General features: G+C 48.0%; 1 protein-coding gene across 1 annotated transcript in view; it reads right to left on the bottom strand.

Annotated features, from left to right (window-relative positions):
- Window positions 1-2329: 2329 nt before the first annotated feature.
- The window catches only part of CATSPER3 (cation channel sperm associated 3), a 39089-nt gene continuing 20582 nt past the window's right edge, over window positions 2330-20836 (bottom strand). The window contains exons 3-8 of the mRNA XM_061188197.1: window positions 19725-19964; window positions 5637-5819; window positions 4789-4929; window positions 4304-4423; window positions 3280-3437; window positions 2330-2435 (exon numbers count right to left, since the gene is read on the bottom strand). Coding sequence (XP_061044180.1) covers window positions 2330-2435; window positions 3280-3437; window positions 4304-4423; window positions 4789-4929; window positions 5637-5819; window positions 19725-19964 — 948 coding nt within the window. The remainder of the gene's footprint in view (window positions 2436-3279; window positions 3438-4303; window positions 4424-4788; window positions 4930-5636; window positions 5820-19724; window positions 19965-20836) is intronic.

The raw sequence follows: 20836 nt of genomic DNA, 5'->3' as shown, positions 1-20836 counted from the left end.
TGTGCCCTTAAAGGAAGCTTGCCCTCCCACACCACAGCCCCACAGCCTGTGCCTGGGCTTCCCTGCTGGGACCAGGCCCTGCAGGTGCAACCGGCCATCCCGTACCAGCTCCACCTGGACACGCATTCCCCCCGACCCCCAGGTTCCTGATCTCTGCTTCCTGCTCTCAGCTCCATGCTTGCACCTCTCCCGCCCCCCCGCCCCAGCCATCTTGTCACTGGCCCAGTCCCTCTCAGCCCCTGATCAGGACAGCCCACGGCAGCTGGCCTCACAGCAGAGGCAGAGCTGACAGCCAGGAAGCACAAACCATAGTTGACTATGTCTTTCTTTTTTTTACACCGTCACATGTATTTTATTTGATCTTTATAGCTGAACAGTTTTATCAGTTTTATCAGCCCATTTCTCAGACGAAATAGCTGAGGTTTCAAAAGACCAGACATCTTGCCCGAGGTCACCTGATTAAGGAATCCAAGTCTCCTGACTCTAAAACCATGGTACTCACTAACTTGCCTCCCTGCAGAAATTTTTAAATCTTTTGTTCACTCCCAGAGGCCTAGGGCAATTCCCACGATTCCTAGTGACAGCAGGCGGAGGTGTTTCCGCATTCCCCCATGCAACACTGGTACATCCAGTGTGGGCAGTTGGCAACGTCTGCTTTATCCCAGCCCTGAATCGGAGCCACTGCCTGAGGCCTGCATCTTGGGCTGACTGGGCTGCACCCACCAGAGCCCCCCTGGAAGCCCCCAGCCAAGAGTCGCCCCCTTCACAGTTAGGTACTGGGTGTACACCCCGCTTACTTCAGGGCCACCTCCCAGGACACTGGCACAAAGTTCTCTCCACCCGAGGAAGGAGTGAGGCCAGACGCCCTGCCCTCAGAGGGCTCCCCCACTGCATGGTGATGGGTCTCACGCTCCAGAGCAATCCTTCTGGGCACCGTTTCACACAGTTCTCAGTTTGGTCCTGAGTGGGATCATCTGCAAATGGAAATGATCTGAGTATCTTAGAAGACACATGCTCTCTGCATTCAAACAATTATTGTCACTTCCTCAGGGAAATTTTCTCTCCTCTGTTCTGGCCGGATGACTGTCTCCCCTAGATAACCGTGGGCACCAAGAGGGCCAGGACAAGACTGTGGCTTTCTCATCACAGAACCCCCAGCACCCTGCACAGCTCAGGAAATAGTAGTTGGGTGAATGAAACCATGAGTAACAGCTTCCACCAGCCCTTGTCCTCTGGCTTCAGGGGTGCCATCATCCAGGCCTGGAGACCACGGGCCCCCCATGGGACCCTTGTCCAGCCATTCTCAATTCTACATGTTTTCTACTGAACTGACTCCCCAGGGTGGGCCTGGGCACCCAGCTACAGATGCTGGTTTCCCACCCCAGCTGGAGTCCCACCCCAGAACTCACTTCTCCTCTAAGAATAGGGCACCGCCAAGGTGACAGGCCTCAAGAACGCTCCCCAGAAATGGGAGCAGAGGGGGCACTGCCGGGCCTCTGGTCTGGCCGGTCGGGAGCAAGGGGTGCCAGCCACCCTGCCCCACCTGGGCCTTCAGATGGCTCCATGATGGCTGGACCGGGGTGGTGCCAGGACCTTGCCAACTGTGGCAGTCATTTGGCCAGGGATGACACAGAAAATGGCACCTTTCGAGTAAAGAGTTCTAACTAACTTAAGGGGAGGGAGCAGCCCAAAGCGCCCGATGCTGCCACTCCTCTGGCCCCTGCATGAGGTGCCCCCCTGAGCTGCATGCCACACAACAGTATCCTTCCAGTCACGGCTGCACCCCTGGGGCCCCACCATCACTGTGAGCCTGGGAGAAGCAGAGTAGAACTCCAAAGAGGGGCCTCCAGGGCTCTGGGTACACAGAGAGAGCTGTAGCTCTGCCAGGTGTGGGCACGCCCACAAAGATGAGCGCAGCAGAGCTTCCAGGATCAGCAGGGCCACACCAGCTCAAAGGAGCCACGCACTCTTATGGGGCCGCTGGAAGCCCTTCTCGGTCTGGGGTCCTCAGGTGGCTTTTCCAGGAACCCGGTGGGTCCTTGATGCTGGGGTCAAAGGAGGAGAGAGCCAGTGTGGACCCTAGGTGTGTCTTCTGGTCAGGGTGGGCCTTGAGCCTCCCTCTCCCCACTCCCTACTCCCAAGGTCTGGCTGTGTCATGTGAGGGGGGAATCAGACTTCATGGGCATCTACTCAGGCCCAATTCCCAAAGGTGAAGAAATGCCATGATCACAGCAGCCATGAAGAGGCCAACTCAGAAAACCTGTGTTTAATTGGCGGGACAAGGTGTCACAGCCTGCGAGGCCCTCGGTGCCTGGGTGCCCACATCCAGCTACTTCTCCTCGACCTTCTCCAAGGACTGGGACGGCTTCTTCTGGGGCAAGTCTTCAAGCGTCAGGCTCAGCACGTGCATGATCTCGTAGTACAGCTCCTGAAGCCTGGAAATGGGGGCGGAGAGGAGGCCTGAGCTCACGAGCGGGCTCCATGCCGCCCTGGCCCTGCCCGCGGCACTCTCGCACCGGCACGTTCACCACTCCTGGTAGGTGTGGGGTCAGGGAAGAGCAAGGACTTCGGAGCCACATAGGGCTGGGCTGGAAGCCCGGCTGTGCCACCCTACCTGTGGCCCCAGGAGTAAAGTCACTTCACTGCACGTGTCAGATGGGAGGCAACAGACTCCTGGGCTCGGAGCGAGGTGAGCACGTGGAGGTGCCCAGACGCTGCCTGATCCACGCTTGGGCCAACACTGGGCATTCCTAGATCCCCTCTTTTAGTTCCTCCTGTCTACGAAGCCCTCAAGGCAGCTTTTGTTGAGAAACCAGGCTAATCGTGCTCCTCCCCTTCCTGCAAGTAATGGCCAGAATGACCCCAGCTAACTCACACTGAGCACAGCCCTGGGCCAGGCCAAGCTCAGAGCTTCACACACATTGCTTCCATAGAGTCAGCCCCTCCTCTGCCAGGTAGGAAAGGGACAAAGATTTTGCCAGAGTCACACAGCACCAAGCCAGGAGCTGCAGCTTCTGACTTGCCAGCCAGCGGTGTTCTCTCGGCTCTCCGAAAAGTGCTTGGTGAGGAGGGTCTTGGAGAGTCAGAGGAGCCAGTATTTAAAAATAGGTCAGGGTGGGCTGGGGAGGGCCAGTGGGCAGAGTCTCCCCCAGCCACAGGCCCGTCTGCACAGCAGCCCAGCCCCTGCGCACCGCCAGGAAGGGCCTCGCCCTACCCACCCTGCACATCAGCCATTGCCCCCCTGGGCCTGGGGCCGGGGTCAGCGGGGCTGGGACTGACTTGTAGATGGTAGCATCCTGGTTGTCCAGAGTGGACAAGTAGACATCAATGAAGGGTAGGCTAGTGCCAAAATCATCCAAGACCATGGGGTCAGTGTGCCGCAGGGTCTTCTTAAACTTCTCCACCAGCTCAGTGAAACTTTTGTGGTCAACATTCTTCTAGAGAGGGAAGCATAAAGAGAGCAAGGATGAGGAGGTGGTGACCGGGCTGCACAGGGACCCGAGGACCCTCCACGTGGGGCCCAGGCAGAGGCCTGAGTCCAATCACAGTTCACCCCAACCCCTTCTGGGCCTGGGCCCCCCGACTGAGGTCACCTGGTGAGCCTCCCTGACGTGAGGACAGGTGACATGGGAAGGAATCGGTGAGAGCCGGAGCGTGGCTCAGCATTTCACCCTGTTCTGGACAAACCTGGGGCACACCAAGACAGGCGGGCGTCTCCACCTCAGAGGGGAGGCTGAGAAGGAAGGCACCGGCCACTTGGGGGAGAAAGGGGCAGCATGCTGTTCAGGACCCGGCCGAGCACCCCGGCAGCTCAGAGCACTTCGGCTGAAAAGAGAGGACTCTCCTCCAGCCCCTCACAGTTGTATCATGCTTGACAGAAAATCTCCAGCCCACCGTGCTCATTCTTGTTCCAGTTTAGAAAAACTGAGGTTAGTAACACCTGTCAGGGCCTCCGTGGCTTCGCCCACTCAGCGGACGGGGACCAAGCCTGCCTGGCACCCAGCGAGTCCTCAGGAACAAGAGAGCTCCAGGCAAAAGGCCCAGCAATGGAGTTTTGCCCATGAAGGAGGGAAATATTATAATCACAACACTCAACACTTGAAGAGGTCCAGAGAAATACAAAAATGCAGAGAATAACATCTGACTCTGAAAAGTACAGGGGGGGTGAGTAACTGACTTACCAAATGCCACAGACGCCTAAGGCCACCCGCCCTCCACGCAGGCCCCAAGGCCCATCTTCCTGACCATTCCTTCAGCCCTGACTGTCCCTCTGCTTGTCCACCGGCCCGTGGAGACCACCTACCTGTGTCTGCATCAGCTTGCTGACCTCCTCCTGTTGCCGCTTCAAAATCACATGCTTCTCTTCCATGAGTGTCATGTGTCTCTCTAGCATCAGCTCCCGCTCAAACTTCTTGACAGAGTCCTAGAGGGTGGGAGGATGGAGGTAAGATGTGGGCTCTCAGTGCGCACCACTCCCATCTTCCTTCTTCCCCAGTCTCCCGCTGCTGCTCAGGCCCCTCAGCAGGAGGATCCCCTCACAGGCCAGCCCCCAGCTCAAGCTGCCAACTGTAGCTGCAGTGACTTCCCAAGCACCTATCCTGCAGGCCACCATCATGAGGGAGGGAAAATGCAGGGCTCAGGGAAAAGAGTCAGGGTGGGGTAGAGAGGCACACACCTGGTCACCCCCCCTCCACTTCGGGAGGGAGATAGTTCAGTGTCCTCCCTTGAGACTTGGCCCATCCACCTGCCACACTTACCACTCCCCCATCCTTACAAGCACCACCTCACCTCAGTGTGAATGATCATCACACCCACGAACATGCTAAGGAAGACGAAGGAGGCAAGCAAGATGAAGATGATGGTGAACGAACGGCTCAGAATAAAATTCCGGGCATCCAGCTGCTGCTGCAGGTCTGTCCAGCCATCGACCTGCTCAGGCAAGGCGGGGTATGCTGAGCGCCTAGGCCCAGAGCGGCAGGCCTCCTCTCACCTACCGTGGGGAGCCCCAGCCCCACCGAGGAGCAGGCCGGCTTCCTTCCACATCAGCCCTGCAACACCTCCTAATCCTCTGACTCCAGGGCATACATGCTGGCCTGGAGCTGCATGGCACCACTGGGTGGGGGCACTTCTGATCAACGTGCCCTAAGGGCTCTCCTCCTAAAGGCCTTCCATCCATCCCCAAAAGACAATGGCTCTCTGCCAGGTCCTCCTTTGGAAAGACCCCAAGCTTTCCAGAGTCCAACAGAATCTAGACGTGGAGACTTGGGCTTTGCAGGCTTCTTCTGGGTGGATTTGTGACAGCCTGTTCCCAAAAAGGCTATGTGACATGGGTTTCCCTTCTAAATTAAACTTAATCTGAATGAATTATCTTTTGAAAACTTTTTGAAAGTTTTACACCCCTGTGGGACAAATAAGAATGCTCTAGGGAGTCACAAGATTAGAGATAGTGATGAACTCCTGGCCAGGGCACTGGCCTATCCTTAGTCCTAGGAGGCCAGCCCCCAGCTTCCTCAGCCTAGCTAAGTGTCTGAACATGGGAAAGGCCCCAAGTGAGGCCCAGCATGTCCACACGCTCACACCAGCTGCCAGTCCCTTCTCAAGTCCCCTGCCCCTACCACTGTTCCCAAACACGGTACCGTGGCCAAGCTGAAGAGGGTAAAGAAGGCCAGAGCCAGGTTCCCCCAGTTATTCAGGTCAGCCCTCTCTGGAACTCCAAATAGGCAGAAGCCCAGGACAGCGAAGATGTACATCAGGACGAAGAGCAGGATGAGCACAGAGGCCACGGTGTAGGCTGTCTGCCCAACAGCAGTGATGAGCGTCTGCAAGGCAGAGGCATTGGGGCTAGGCCAGGCTGCAAGGCTGGGTTGGACTCAGAGGACAGAGGTCCAGCCTGTCCCAACACCAGCTGCCCCAGCATCCAGTGCCTTGCCTGGCACATGGCAGATGCTCCATAAATGGTTGGATGAATGAATGAGTGAATGAATGGGAACTGTGCCCAGACTGAGGGCTGGACCAACCTAACAGTGGTTCACCAATGCCTGGCCTCCACGCTCAGTTACCCATGGGTGGATCACCCATGGTGCCCCAGGTCTCGTGTAGTCTCCCCATCAGCACCACTAAGCACTCCACTTGAACCCCAGCCTGCCTTTGTGGTCATCCTAAGGTGTTCTGTCCTGCTCCTCAGCTGAGGGCCAGCCCTGAATGCTCTTCCAGGCCAAGGAGGAGTACGGGAACTACCCTGGGAGTGGGAATGAAGAAGGCTGAGAGGAATAGGACTTCTCAACTTTTCTGGGCCCCATTTCACAGGCAGGTCTCCATCTTGTGACCTCAGTCTTCCCCCATGAGATGGGTGTTTGCCTTATCTCCCATGCCTCATCGTTCATTCTCCATGCCTTGGAGTCTTGCATATACATGTTCAGCTACCTTGATACTGTCACAGATACCATGTCAAGGTAGGAAGATGTTCCCATTTCAAGATGCAGGATCAGAGGCTCAAAGAAGCAAAATGCCTTGGTCACAGTCACGCTCCGATAGAACGGCAGAGCTGGAACACATTCTCCAGCCCCTTGCCTTGTGCCACCACAGTCAACCACAAAAGCCCCTCTTTCAAAGCCAAGATACTATTTATTGACTTAGCAGTAGGAAAGGAGGTACTGGTGGAGCTGGGACACAGGACAGTGAAGTTTTGACAGTCTGGGGTAAAGTGCAAAACAGAGAGACAACCCAGGAGCACTGGGGCTGCCCTGTATGTGGACCACTTTGGCAGCTGCCTGCAGGGGTGAATGCATACCCGACGCCCCCCTCCCCTCCTTGGGGGAAGAAAAATCAGTGTTTAGGGATTAATTCCAAAAGAACTGAGCTGTAAAAAATTGTCTCCAATCCTGCAAGAGAGACAGAACTTCCTTCCCAAGACTGCTAAGACTGAAGAGGTAAGAACTCATGAAAAATGCTGCAATGGGACGCAGTCTGTAGGTGAGGTCTTCAGGATGGGGAGGGGCAGGGCCACGTGGAAGAACCTGAGGTACCTTGGAAGGATGAGGGAGAGGCCCCGGCTGGGTCTCCCACTTCCAGGCTAGTGCACAGGCCCAGTGCCACCTGAGGTCAAAGCCAAGCAGCCTCGGGAACAGCCGTGCAGAAAAAGTCATGCTCTCCAGAAGCCTGTGTGGGACTGACTCCTGACTGCTGGTCTTGGCCACGTTCTTCAAGCACCATCCAGACAGGCCCCATTATTCTGCAGTCTAGAAGGTTCAGAAATCTAGTCCCAGGAATGAGCCTCCAAGGTGGGAGAGCCGAGTCCAGGATGTTGGACCACCAGAGAACTCCCAGCCCCATGGAATATTAATTGGTGAGAGCTCTCCAAGAGGTCTCCACCCCAACACTAAGACCCGACTCCATCCAAGGGCCAGCAAGCTCCAGTGCTGGACGCCTCATGCCAAACAACTGGCAAGACAGGAACACAACCCCACCCATTAGCAGTCAGGCTGCCTAAAGTCATACTAAGCTCACAGACACCCCAAAACACACCACCAGGTGCAGCACTGCCCATCAGAGGGACAAGATACAGCCCCACCCACCAGAACACAGGCACCAGTCGCCCCCACCCGGAAGCCTACACAAGTCACTGGACCAACCTCACCCACTGGGGGCAGACAACAGAAGTAAGAGGAACTACGATCCTGCAGCCTGCATAAAGGAGACCCCAAACACAGTAAGTTAAACAAAATGAGAAGACAGAGAAATATGCAGCAGATGAAGAGCAAGGTAAAAACCCATGAGACCAAACAAATGAAGAGGAGACAGGCAGTCTATCCGAAAAAGAATTCAGAGTAATGATAGTAAAGATGATCCAAAGTCTTGGAAATAGAATGGAGAAAATACAATAAACGTTTAACAAGGAGTAGAAGAACTAAAGAGCAAACAAACAGTGATGAACAACACAATAACTGAAATTAAAAATACTCTAGAAGGAATCAATAGCAGAATAACGGAGACAGAAGAACGGATAAGTGAGCTGGAAGATAAAATGGTGGAAATAACTGCCACGGGGCAGAATAAAGAAAAAAGAATGAAAAGAATTGAGGACAGTCTCAGAGACCTCTGGGACAACATTAAATGCACCAACATTCGAAGTATAGGGGTCCAAGAAGAAGAAGAGAAAAAGAAAGGGTCTGAGAAAATATTTGAAGAGATTACAGTCGAAAATTTCCCCAACATGGGAAAGGAAATAGTCAATCAAATCCAGGAAGCGCAGAGAGTCCCTTACAGGATAAACCCAAGGAGAAACACGCTGAGACACATATTAATCAAACTGTCAAAAATTAAATACAAAGAAAAAATATTAAAGCAGCAAGGGAAAAGCAGCAGATAACATACAAGGGAATCCCCATAAGGTTATCAGATGATTTTTCAGCAGAAACTCTGCAGGCCAGAAGGGAATGGCAGGATATATTTAAAATGATGAAGGGGAGAAACCTACAACCAAGATTACTCTACCCAGCAAGGATCTCATTCAGATTCGATGGAGAAATCAAAAGCTTTACAGACAAGCAAAAGCTAAGAGAATTCAGCACCACCAAACCAGCTCTACAGCAAATGCTAAAGGAACTTCTCTAAGCAGGAAACACAAGAGAAGAAAAGGACCTACAAAAACAAACTTGAAACAGTTAAGAAAATGGTAATAGGAACATACATATCGATAATTACCTTAAACGTGAATGGATTAAATGCTCCAACCAAAACACACAGTCTGGTTGAATGGATACAAAAACAAGACCCGTTTATATGCTGTCTACAAAAGACCCACTTCAGACCAACACATACAGGCTGAATGTGAGGGGATGGAAAAAGATATTCCATACAAATGGAAATCAAAAGAAAGCTGGAGTAGCAATACTCATATCAGACAAAATAGACTTTAAAATAAACACTATTACAAGAGACAAGGAAGGACGCTACATAATGATCAAGGGATCAATCCAAGAAGAAGATATAACAATTGTAAATCTTTATGCACCCAACATAGGAGCACCTCAATACATAAGGCAAATGCTAAGAGCCATATAAGTGGAAATCAACAGTAACACAATAATAGCAGGGGACTTTAACACCCCACTTACACCAACAGACAGATCATCCAAACAGAAAATAAATAAGGAAACAAAAGCTTTAAATGACATATTAGATCAGATGGACTTAATTGATATTTATAGGATATTCCATCCAGAAACAATAGAATACACTTTCTTCTCAAGTGCACATGGAACGTTCTCCAGGATAGATCACATCTTGGGTCACAAATCAAGCCTCGGTAAATTTAAGAAAATTGAAATTGTATCAAGCGTCTTTTCCAACCACAACGCTATGAGACTAGATATCAATTACAGGGGAAAAAAAACTGTAAAAAGTACAAACACATGGAGGTTAAACAGCACGCTACTAAATAACCAAGAGATCACTGAAGAAATCAAACAGGAAATCAAAGTCTACCTAGAAACAAATGACAATGAAAACACAATGACGCAAAACCTATGGGATGCAGCAAAAGCAGTTCTAAGAGGGAAGTTGACAGCAATACAATCCTACCTCAAGAAACAAGAGGGACTTCCCTGGTGGCACAGTGGTTAAGAATGTGCCTGCCAATGCAGGGGACACAAGTTCGATCCCTGGTCCAGGAAGATCCCACATGCCACGGAGCAACTAAGCCCCTGTGCCACGGAAGCCACAACTACTAAGCCCTCGTGCCACAACTACTGAAGCCTGTGTACCTAGATAGAGCCCATGCTCCACAACAAGAGAAGCCACTGCCATGAGAAGCCCGTGCACTGCAATGAAGAGTAGCCCCTGCTCACCGCAACTAGAGAAAGCCCACATGCAGCAACGAACACCCAACAGAGCCAAAAAAAAAAAAGGAAAGAAAAAGAAACAAGAAAAATCTCAAATAAACAACATAACCTTACACCTAAAGTAATTAGAGAAAGAAGAACCAAAAAAAACCCCAAAGCTAGCAGAAGGAAAGAAATCATAAAGATCAGATCAGAAATAAATGAAAAAGAAATGAAGGAAACAGTAGTAAAGATTAATAAAACTAAAAGCTGGTTCTTTGGAAGATAAACAAAATGGATAAACCATTAGCCAGGCTCATCAGGAAAAAAAGAGAGAAGACTCAAATCAAAAGAATTCGAAATGAAAAAGAAGTAACAACTGACACCGCAGAAATACAAAGGAACATGAGAGACTACTATAAGCAACTATATGCCAGTAAAATGGACAACCTGGAAGAAATGGACAAATTCTTAGAAAAGTACAACCTTCCAAGACTGAATCAGGAAGAAATAGAAAATATGAACAGACCAATCATGAGCACTGAAATTGAAACTGTGATTAAAAATCCTCCAACAAACAAAAGCCCAGGACCAGATGGCTTCACAGGTGAATTCTATCAAGCATTTAGAGAAGAGCTAACACGTATCCTAAAACTCTTCCAAAATATAGCAGAGGGAGGAACACTCCCAAACTCATTCTATGAGGCCACCATCACCCTGATACCAAAACCAGACAAAGACACTACAAAAAAAGAAAATTACAGACCAATATCACTGATGAATATAGATGCAAAAATCCTCAACAAAATACTAGCAAACAGAATCCAACAATACATTAAAACGATCATACACCATGATCAAGTGGTATTTATCCCAGAGATGCAAGGATTCTTCAATATACGCAAGTCAATCAATGTGATACACCATATTAACAAATTGAAGAATAAAAACCATATGATCATCTCAATAGATGCAGAAAAAGCTTTTGACAAAATTCAACACCCATTTATGATAAAAACTCTCCAGAAAGTGGGCATAGAGGGAACCTATCTCAACATAAGAAAGGCCATATACGACAAACCCACAGCAAACATCATTCTCAATGGTGAAAAACTGAAAGCATTTCCTCTAAGATCAGGAACAAGACAAGGTTGTCCACTCTCACCACTACTATTCAACATAGTTTTGGAAGTCCTAGCCAAGGCAATAGGAGAAGAAAAAGAAGTAAAAGGAATACAAATTGGAAAAGAAGAAGTAAAACTGTCACTGTTTGCAGATGACATGATACTATACATAGAGAATCCTAATGATGACACCAGAAAACTACTAGAGCTAATCAATGAATTTGGTAAAGTTGCAGGATACAAAATTAATGCACAGAAATCTCTTGCATTCCTATACACTGACAACGAAAGATCAGAAAGAGAAATTAAGGAAACAACCCATTCACCATTGCAACAAAAAGAATAAAACATCTAGGAAAAAACCTACCTAAGGAGGTAAAAGACCTGTACTTAGAAACCTATAAGACACTGATGAAAGAAATCAAAAATGACACAAACAGATGGAGAGATATACCACGTTCTTAGATTAGAAGAATCAATATTGTGAAAATGACTATAATACCCAAAGCAATCTACAGATTTAATGCAATCCCTATCAAATCACCCATGGCATTTTTTACAGAACTAGAAAAAAAATCTTAAAATTTGTATGGAGACACAAAACATCCCGAACAGCCAAAGCAATCTTGAGGGGAAAAAAAAAAAAACGGAATTGGAAGAATCAGACTCCCTGATTTCAGACTATACTACAAAGCTACAGTAATCAAGACAATATGGTACTGGCACAAAAACAGAAATATAGATCAATGGAATAGGATAGAAAGCCCAGAGATAAACCCACATACCTATGGTCAACTAATCTATGACAAAGGAGGCAAGGATATACAATGGAGAAAAGACGGTCTCTTCAATAAGTGGTGCTGGGAAAACTGGACAGCTACATGTAAAAGAGTGAAATTAGAACACTCCCTAACACTATGCACAAAAATAAACTCAAAATGGATTAAAGACATAAATGTAAGACTGGACATTATAAAACTCTTAGAGGAAAACATAGGAAGAACACTCTTTGACATAAATCACAGCAAGATCTTTTTTTGACCCACCTCTAGAGCAATGGAAATTAAAAAAAAAAGTAAACAAATGGGACCTAATGAAACTTAAAAGCTTTTGCACAGCAAAGGAAACTATAAACAAGATGAAAAGACAACCCTCAGAATGGGAGAAAATATTTGCAAATGAATCAACAGACAAAAGATTAATCTCCAAAATATATAAACAGCTCATGCAGCTCAATATTTTAAAAAAAACAACCCAATCAAAAAGTGGGCAGAAGACCTAAATAGACGTTTCTCCAAAGAAGACATACAGATGGCCAAGAGGCACATGAAAAGCCGCTCAACATCACTACTTATTAGAGAAATGCAAATCAAAACTTCAATGAGGTATCACCTCACACTGGTCAGAATGGGCATCATCATAAAATCTACAAACAACAAATGCTGGAGAGGGTGTGGAGAAAAGGGAACCCTCTTGCACTGTTGGTGGGAATGTAAATTGGTACAGCCACTATGGAGAACAATATGGAGGTTCCTTAAAAAACTAAAAATAGAACTACCATATGACCCAGCAATCCCACTACTGGGCATATACCCTGAGAAAACCATAATTCAAAAAGTCACATGCACCCCAATGTTCATTGCAGCACTATTTACAATAGCCAGGTCATGGAAGCCACCTAAATGCCCATCGACAGACAAATGGATAAAGAAGATGTGGTACGTATATACAATGGAATATTACTCAGTCATAGAAAGGAACGAAACTGGGTCATTTGTAGAGATGTGGATGGACCTAGAGACTGTCATACAGAGTGAAGTAAGTCAGAAAGAGAAAAACAAATATTGTATAATAATGCATATATGTGGAATCTAGAAAAATGGTATAGGTGAACCGGTTTGCAAGGCAGATAGAGACACAGATGTAGAGAACAAATGTATGGACACCAAGGGGGGAAAATGGGGGGGCGGTGGTGGTGGGATGAATTGGGAGATTGGGATTGACATATATAAACTAATATGTATAAAACAGATAACTAATAAGAACCTGCTGTATAAAAAATAAATAAATAAAGTAAAGTTTTTAAAAAAACTAAAAATAGAACTACCATATAACCCAGCAATCCCACTACTGGGCATATACCCTGAGAAAACCATATTTCAAACAGAGTCATGTACCACAATGTTCATTGCAGCTCTATTTACAATAACCAGGACATGGAAGCAACCTAAGTGTCCATCGACAGATGAATGGATAAAGAAGATGTGGCACATATATACAATAGAATATTACTCAGCCATAAAAAGAAATGAAATTGAGTTATTTGTAGTGAGGTGGATGGACCTAGAGTCTGTCATACAGAGTGAAGTAAGTCAGAAAGAGAAAAACAAATACCGTATGCTAACACATATATATGGAATCTAAAAAAAAAAAAAGGTTCTGATGAACCTAGGGGCAGGACAGGAATAAAGACGCAGACATAGAGAATGGACTTGAGGACATGGTGGGGGAAGGGTAAGCTGGGACGAAGTGAGGGAGTGGCATGGACATATATACACTACCAAACGTAAAATAGATAGCTAGTGGGAAACAGCCACATAGCACAGGGAGATCAGCTCGGTGCTTTGTGACCACCTAGCAGGGTGGGAGGGAGACACAAGGGGGAGGAGATATGGGGATATATGTATATATATAGCTGATTCACTTTATTATACAGCAGAAACTAACACACCACTGTAAAGCAATTATACTCCAATAAAGATGTTAAACAAATAAATAAAAATGAAAGATACATGTACCACAGTGTTCATTGCAGCACTATTTACAATATCCAGGACATGGAAGCAACCTAAATGTCCATCGACAGATGAATGGATAAAGAAGATGTGGCACATATATACAATGGAATATTACTCAGCCATAAAAAGGAATGAAATTGAGTTATTTGTAATGAGGTGGATGGACCTAGAGTCTGTCATACAGAGTGAAGTAAGTCAGAAAGAGAAAAACAAATACCGTATGCTAACGCACATATATGGAACTAAAAAGCGGTATTGATGAACCTAGTGGCAGGGCAGGAATAAAGACGCAGATGTAGAGAATGGACTTGAGGACACAGCGGGGGAAAGGGAAGCTGGGATGAAGTGAGAGAGTAGCATTGACATATATACACTACCAAATGTAAAATGGATGGCTAGTGGGAAGATGCTGCACAGCTCAGGGAGATAAGCTCGGTGCTTTGTGATGACCTATAATGGTGGGATAGGGAGGGTGGGAGGGAGACTCAAGAAGGAGGGGATATGGGGGTATATGTATACATATGGGTGATTCACTTTGTTGTGCAGCAGAAACTAACCCAACACTGTAAAGTAATTATACTCCATTAAAGATATAAAAATACATAAATAAATAAATAAATAAAGTTACTATTAAAAAAAAATAAAAGAAAGCCCAGAGATAAACTCACGCACATATGGTCACCTTATCTTTGACAAAGGAGGCAAGAATATACAGTGGAGAAAAGACAGCCTCTTCAATAAGTGGTGCGGGAAAACTGGACAGCTGCATGTAAAAGAATGAAATTAGAACACTTCCTAACACCATGCACAAAAGTAAAGTCAAAATGAATTAAGGACCTAAATGTAAGGCCAGACACTATAAAACTCTTAGGGGAAAACATTGGCAGAACACTCTATTACATAAATCACAGCAAGATCCTTTGTGACCCACCTCCTAGAGTAATGGAAATAAAAACAAAAATAAACAAATGGGACCTAATGAAACTTAAAAGTTTTTGCACATCAAAGGAAACCATAAATAAGACAAAAAGACAACCCTCAGGATGGGAGAAAATATTTGGAAACGAAGCAACTGACAAAGGATTAATCTCCAAAATATACAAGCAGTTCATGCAGCTCAATATCAAAAAAACAAACAACCCAATGCAAAAATGGGCAGAAGACCTAAATAGACATTTCTCCAAAGAAGACATACAGGTGGCCAACAAACACATGAAAAGATGCTCAACATCATTAATCATTAGAGAAATGCAAATCAAAACCACAATGAGGTATCACCTCACACCGGTCAGAATGGCCATCATCAAAAAATCTAGGAACAATAAATGCTGGAGAGGGTGTGGAGAAAAGGGAACCCTCCTGCACTGTTGGTGGGAATGTAAATTGATACAGCCACTATGGAGAACAGTATGGACGTTCCTTTAAAAACTAAAAATAGGGCTTCCCTGGTGGCGCAGTGGTTGAGAATCTGCCTGCCAATGCAGGGGACACGGGTTCGAGCCCTGGTCTGGGAGGATCCCGCATGCCACGGAGCAACTAGGCCCATGAGCCACGGCTACTGAGCCTGCGCGTCTGGAGCCTGTGCTCTGCAACAAGAGAGGCCACGATGGTGAGAGGCCCACGCACCACGATGAAGGGTGGCCCCCGCTCGCCACAACTAGAGAAAGCCCTCGCACAGAAACGAAGACCCAACACAGCAAAAAATAAATAATAAATAAAAATTAAAAAAAAAAGAAAGAAAAAGCTGGAACAGAAAAAGTTTAAAAAAAAAAAAAAAACTAAAAATAGAATTACCATATGACCCAGCAATCCCACTACTGGGCATATACCCTGAGAAAACCATAATTCAAAAAGACACATGCACCCCAATGTTCATTGCAGCACTATTTACAATAGCCAGGACATGGAACCAACCTAAATGTCCATCGACAGATGAATGGATAAAGAAGATGTGGCACATATATACAATGGAATATTACTCAGCCATAAAAAGGAATGAAATTGAGTTATTTGTAGTGAGGTGGATGGACTTAAGAGACTGTCATACAGAGTGAAGTAACTCAGAAAGAGTAGAACAAATACTGTATGCTAAAGCATATATTTGGAATCTAGAAAAATGGTACTGATGAACCTAGTGGCAGGGCAGGAATAAAGACGGAGATGTAGAGAACGGACTTGAGGACACAGTGGGGGAAAGGGAGGCTGGGATGTAGTGAGAGAGTAGCATGGACATATATACACTACCAAATGTATAATAGATAGCTAGTGGGAAGCAGCTACATAGCACAGGGAGATCAGCTCAGTGCTTTGTGACCACCTAGAGGGGTGGGATAGGGAGGGTGGGAGGGAGGCTCAGGAGGGAGGGGATATGGGGATATATTTATTCATACAGCTGATTCGCTTTGTTGTACAGCAGAAACTAACACAACATTGTAAAGCAGTTATACTCTAATAAAGATGTATAAAAAAAAAAAGAAATCTAGTCCCATGGATGTTTACCCAGATCCCCATAGGCTGGTAGCTCCTTCCCTGAGCAAGTTCTGCACTTTCTAAGCCTACAGCCTGGCCCCCTGTAGGTGCCTGATTCTGAATTCCCAAATTCTTTGGGGAAGCAGCTCCTAGCCCCCAGTTCAGCTGTCCTGGGCTCTGAATCAAGCTAGGGCTGCCCTCCTGGCTTTGGGGCATTCTGGGCATGGAGAGGACCTCTTGTCAGGGCAGGTACTTGGGCCCTGCCTCTCTGATGGGTGGCAAGTGATGCACCCCAAAGAGCAGCAGGCAGGGAGGGAGGCGAGGCTGATGCTCTCACTGCAGCCCAGTGTCTGAAGGTGGTTCTTCAGGCTGAAATGCAGACGAACAAGGACAGTGTGGCCCTTGGTTGCCCAGCTAACAGAGCTTCTTTCTGTGCAAAACAGCAAGGAACTATTTCCTCATGGTGCAGGTTTATTGCCATGAGGTGGAAGGCAGAATGTCATTTTAATTCATCAGGGAACAGGAGTCAAGAATGTGCCAGAGTGCCAGCTCTGGGCACCGAGCTGCAGCTCTGTTAGAGCCTCATCTAGACCTCAATGAATATAAATCAGCACAGAGGTGCAAGGCCCCACCGTTGGCACTTCCAGCTCCCCTGGCCAGCTGGCCAGGCTGGTGTACAGAGGGCATGTAATCCAGAGTCACTTTTGGGGTCCAATGACATCCCAAAACCCATAGAAGAGCTACAACCAGTGGGTCTGATGGTTCCCCAGGGAACAACTTTTGGATACAAGGCTCTGCTTAATGACAGAAAGACCTTGAGGTCAAACATGGACTGTATGTGTATGAACATGCTGTGTTTGCATGCCCATGGGTGTCTGCATGACCACATGGACCAAAGGCCGAGCAGAGGCCTTCGGTCACCAAGCAAGCCAGGCTGAGCTCTGGGATAGGCCTTGGCCAGTGGGGAGGGCTGTGTGCCCTTCACTGGATCCCTGGGCTGTCCCTGCCGGGCACCAAGACCCAGGGACCTCCAGGCCTTCCCCTCTGACCAGGTTGCCACCACACAATGCACTCAGCAGGCGGCTCATGCCCTCAGCCTCACAAGGGACAATCTGGGTCACTGCCCCTCCCTCCACTCCCCAAGATGGAAGCCCCTCCTGCCACCAGTCCTTTCTGCTTCCTCCTCCCTGCACAGCCCTGGACTTCCTTTCCCTCAGCCCACCACCATCACCACCTTCCTCTCATGACTCCCGCAGGTCTCTGGCACCTTCATTCCACAGTGATCTCTCTCCTGGCCTTCCCTGTGAAGCCTCTCTTGCCTGAGGACATTGCTCCGCAGCAGCCCTCTAGAGGGAGGCTGCCCATCCCCCACTCACCTGATTCAGGAGGTCATCCCCTACTTTATCCTCGGAGCCCCAGCCTCCATGGGCAAAGGCCCTGCCTCTGGGCAGGGCCAACCTTCCACCTTCCCACGCCCTGTTGCATCTCGGAATGGCTCCACCCTCCCCTGCTGTCATCCTGGGGGCCTTCAGCATCTCTGTGTACACCCACCAACCCCCAGGCCTCTTCGTCCCTTGACTTCCTCATCTCCAGCGACCCTTGAATCACTTTAGGCCCCTGCTCCCTTGGTGCCCCATACCCGAAAAAATGGCTACAGCCCCCACTGTCTGATTACTCCCTCACTCCGCGGTGCCCGCCACCTGGCACTCACCTCCCAGAGAGCTCCAGTCTTCTTTCCTGTCCACCTGCTTTACTCTCATCCCTCCCTGACATAGACTCCATAGCCCAGCACCTCAAACACTCCCTTCCCCACTTCTAGGACACATTATAGGGTCTGCCTCTAGCCCACGAACAAGGGGAGTCACTCTCAAGTGTAAAAGGAGTGGTGCCATGATTCGAGGTGCACTTTAGAGATTCCTCCAGCTGCTGAGGCATTTCTGCTCCAGGGCTCTCAGTAGTGTGGGAAGCCATAGCAGGAACCCATGGAAAGGTGAATGGTGATGGAGAAAAAATGATGTCTGTTGGAGCGAAAAGATGTGAACAAGCCAAGAACTATCTAGGAGGCCAGGCTATAGGACTTTGAGAGAGAGAGCTCAAAGCCGACACTCAAATTTATGACTTGGCAGTTGACTTGACAGGAGGCACCCATCACCAACAGACAAAATACAGGAGGAGGAGCCAGGTCTTGGGATTTGAGGGTGGGGGTGGGAGGAGAGTGAAGACTTCCGGTTTAGACACGTTGAGTTTGAGGAGTATGTGAGCTATCCAGGAAGCAGTTAGGTCTGAAGTTCAAAGAAAGAGGCGTGGGCAGGTGAAGACCCCTGAAAAGTGCAAAAGGTCACCCAAAGAGAATATAGAGTGAGAAGAGAAGAGAACTCAGGACACAGTCCTGAGAAAACCACACTCATGGGCAAGGCAAAGAAAACACGCACCTGAGAAGTTATGCCTAAGAGGCTGGAGGGAAACCAAGAGAAAGCGGTGACAGGAGGTTGCTGGCAACCTCAGAGGGGCTAGTTACTGGGGAGAGGAGGGAGGAAGCCTGGACACAAATGACAGGTAAGGAAGAGGGACTGGGAGAACAGACACCCCTTCCAGGAACCTTGCCGTGAAGAGGAGAAGGAGGATGGGACCATGCTGTTTGGGAGGGGACGCACACAGGTACGTGACCACATGAGAGCAAGACCTGAATGGACGGGGTCTGCAGGAGGGGGAGCTCTTTAACATGCGCCTATTCTCCACTCAGGCCTGGGGCTCCCTTGGGCTCCCATGGGCTCCCTGAGTGTCAGACCTAAGCCCTAGACAGACAGACACCAGGCTGGGCTAGGGGCAACCTCTCAGCAGAACAGGCTGACACACCCTAACTTGTCGAATAGGTCCAAACCAGCCCCTTCCTGGAGAAGCATGGGTACTGACCAGAGCCAGGGCAAACACACCATGTCCAGGATGAATACCTGAGGGCATGTTTGGGGCACCTCTGAGGTTTGTTCTGAAACCTCTGAGCCAAGTAAAGACTGGCCACCCTCTGCCCTCTCAGCAGGAGCAGCACTTCCAGAGCTGCCTGAACAAGTCATGAGACCATTCCCATCAAGAGAAGCAGCAGATTTTTCAATCGTTCGGGGAAAGCAGTGAGTGGCTGAAGCCACCAAAAAGCTGGAGACTCCTGGGCATGTAGTCCAAAGGGTCTGGACCATAAGAAAATCAGTCACTTTGCAACATGGGAGAGAGGAAAAGATCAGATGGTCTTGAGTCAGACACACCTTTCGAAGCTCAGCTCCAGCATCTAACTGCTGAGTGACCTTGGGTCTCAATTTCTTCATCTGTAAAATGGAACTAATACCTTTCCTAGAATCGTTTTAAGATTAAATGAGATAACACAGGTAAACATCAACCTGCCACACAAGAGGACTCAGTCACTGCATGAGAGTAGCAGAATTATCATTTCATCAGGGGCTGATGGGCAGACGGGCCCTATCACCTGCACTCCCAGAACCACGGCATCCCACGTCACTCACCCGGATGCCGCGGCTATAGGTGATAAGCTTGAGAATGCGTAGGGACTGTACGCCATCGGCGATGTTGAGGTAGGGGTAGTGCTTGCCCTTGATCTTGCGGAGACTGTAGGGGATGAAGATGATGATGATAATGATCACATCTAGCAGGTTGTAGCCATCCTTCCAGTAGTTGATGGGGTCCACGTAGAGCTTCATGCAGAACTCGGAGCTATAGATGGACACAAAGATGAGCTCTGAGACCTATAGGGGTGGTAAGGGTGAGAGGGTCAGACCAAGCTGTAGACCTTCCCCCTGCCGGGGCCACCCAATCAGGTGTGTGTGTTGGCGGGGCGAGGGTGGGAGCGGGTGCTCCTAAGTCAGCCACAAGACAGAGAAACCCAGGCAGAGTCCCTGGCACACAGTGGACACAATGTGCCTGATTCCCTTCTCTTTCTGTGTCTTGCCTATCCTGTGGTCCCGAGCTTAGGGCTGGGTTTGACTCAGATAGCTTGGGAATGACTGACTGACCGATGGACAGAATGACTATTGAGGCCCGGTGGGAGGTGCATGTCAGGCAACCTGGATTTCCAAAGAGAAGATCCCAAGAGCCTTCTGGCCAACCTGAATACCCAGACTTTTGGGAAAGGAGATGAACTACTCACGCATCTACTTTATTTACTCTATTATCACACATACTTAAAATCAGTTAATTAATCTGCTTCTGAAGAACATTCTGCTTTTTTTTTCCACTTTTATACTTTATGCAACAATCTTATTCAAATTCTTCTCATGCATCTACAACTCCAGTGGCTTTGATTTTACCAAAAGGTACTTTTTGAGTCATCTAAGTTTTTCCTTATCATCAGTGAATTCATTCATTGAGAAAGCTTTGATTAAGCATCTACCACATGCCAAGCAAGCACTGTTTCAGGCACAGGGAAATGAGACAGTCAATGAGACAGTCTCGTTTTTTTTTTTTTTTTAGAAGTTACTTTTTTTTTATTGGGAAACCAATGTAACAAACCTAAACTTATTGAAAATGAAATCAGTAACTAAGACTCTGCAGGCCCCATCGCCAACCAGCACCAAGGCATCTATTTGGCCTAACCCCAGTTTCTCTAGTCCCCAAAAGA

The sequence above is a fragment of the Eubalaena glacialis genome, chromosome 4, assembly GCF_028564815.1.
Source record: "Eubalaena glacialis isolate mEubGla1 chromosome 4, mEubGla1.1.hap2.+ XY, whole genome shotgun sequence".
In the NCBI taxonomy this organism is placed as follows: Eukaryota; Metazoa; Chordata; class Mammalia; order Artiodactyla; family Balaenidae; genus Eubalaena; species Eubalaena glacialis.
Note: the sequence above shows the minus strand (reverse complement) of the source record. Positions and strands in the feature narration are given on the sequence as shown.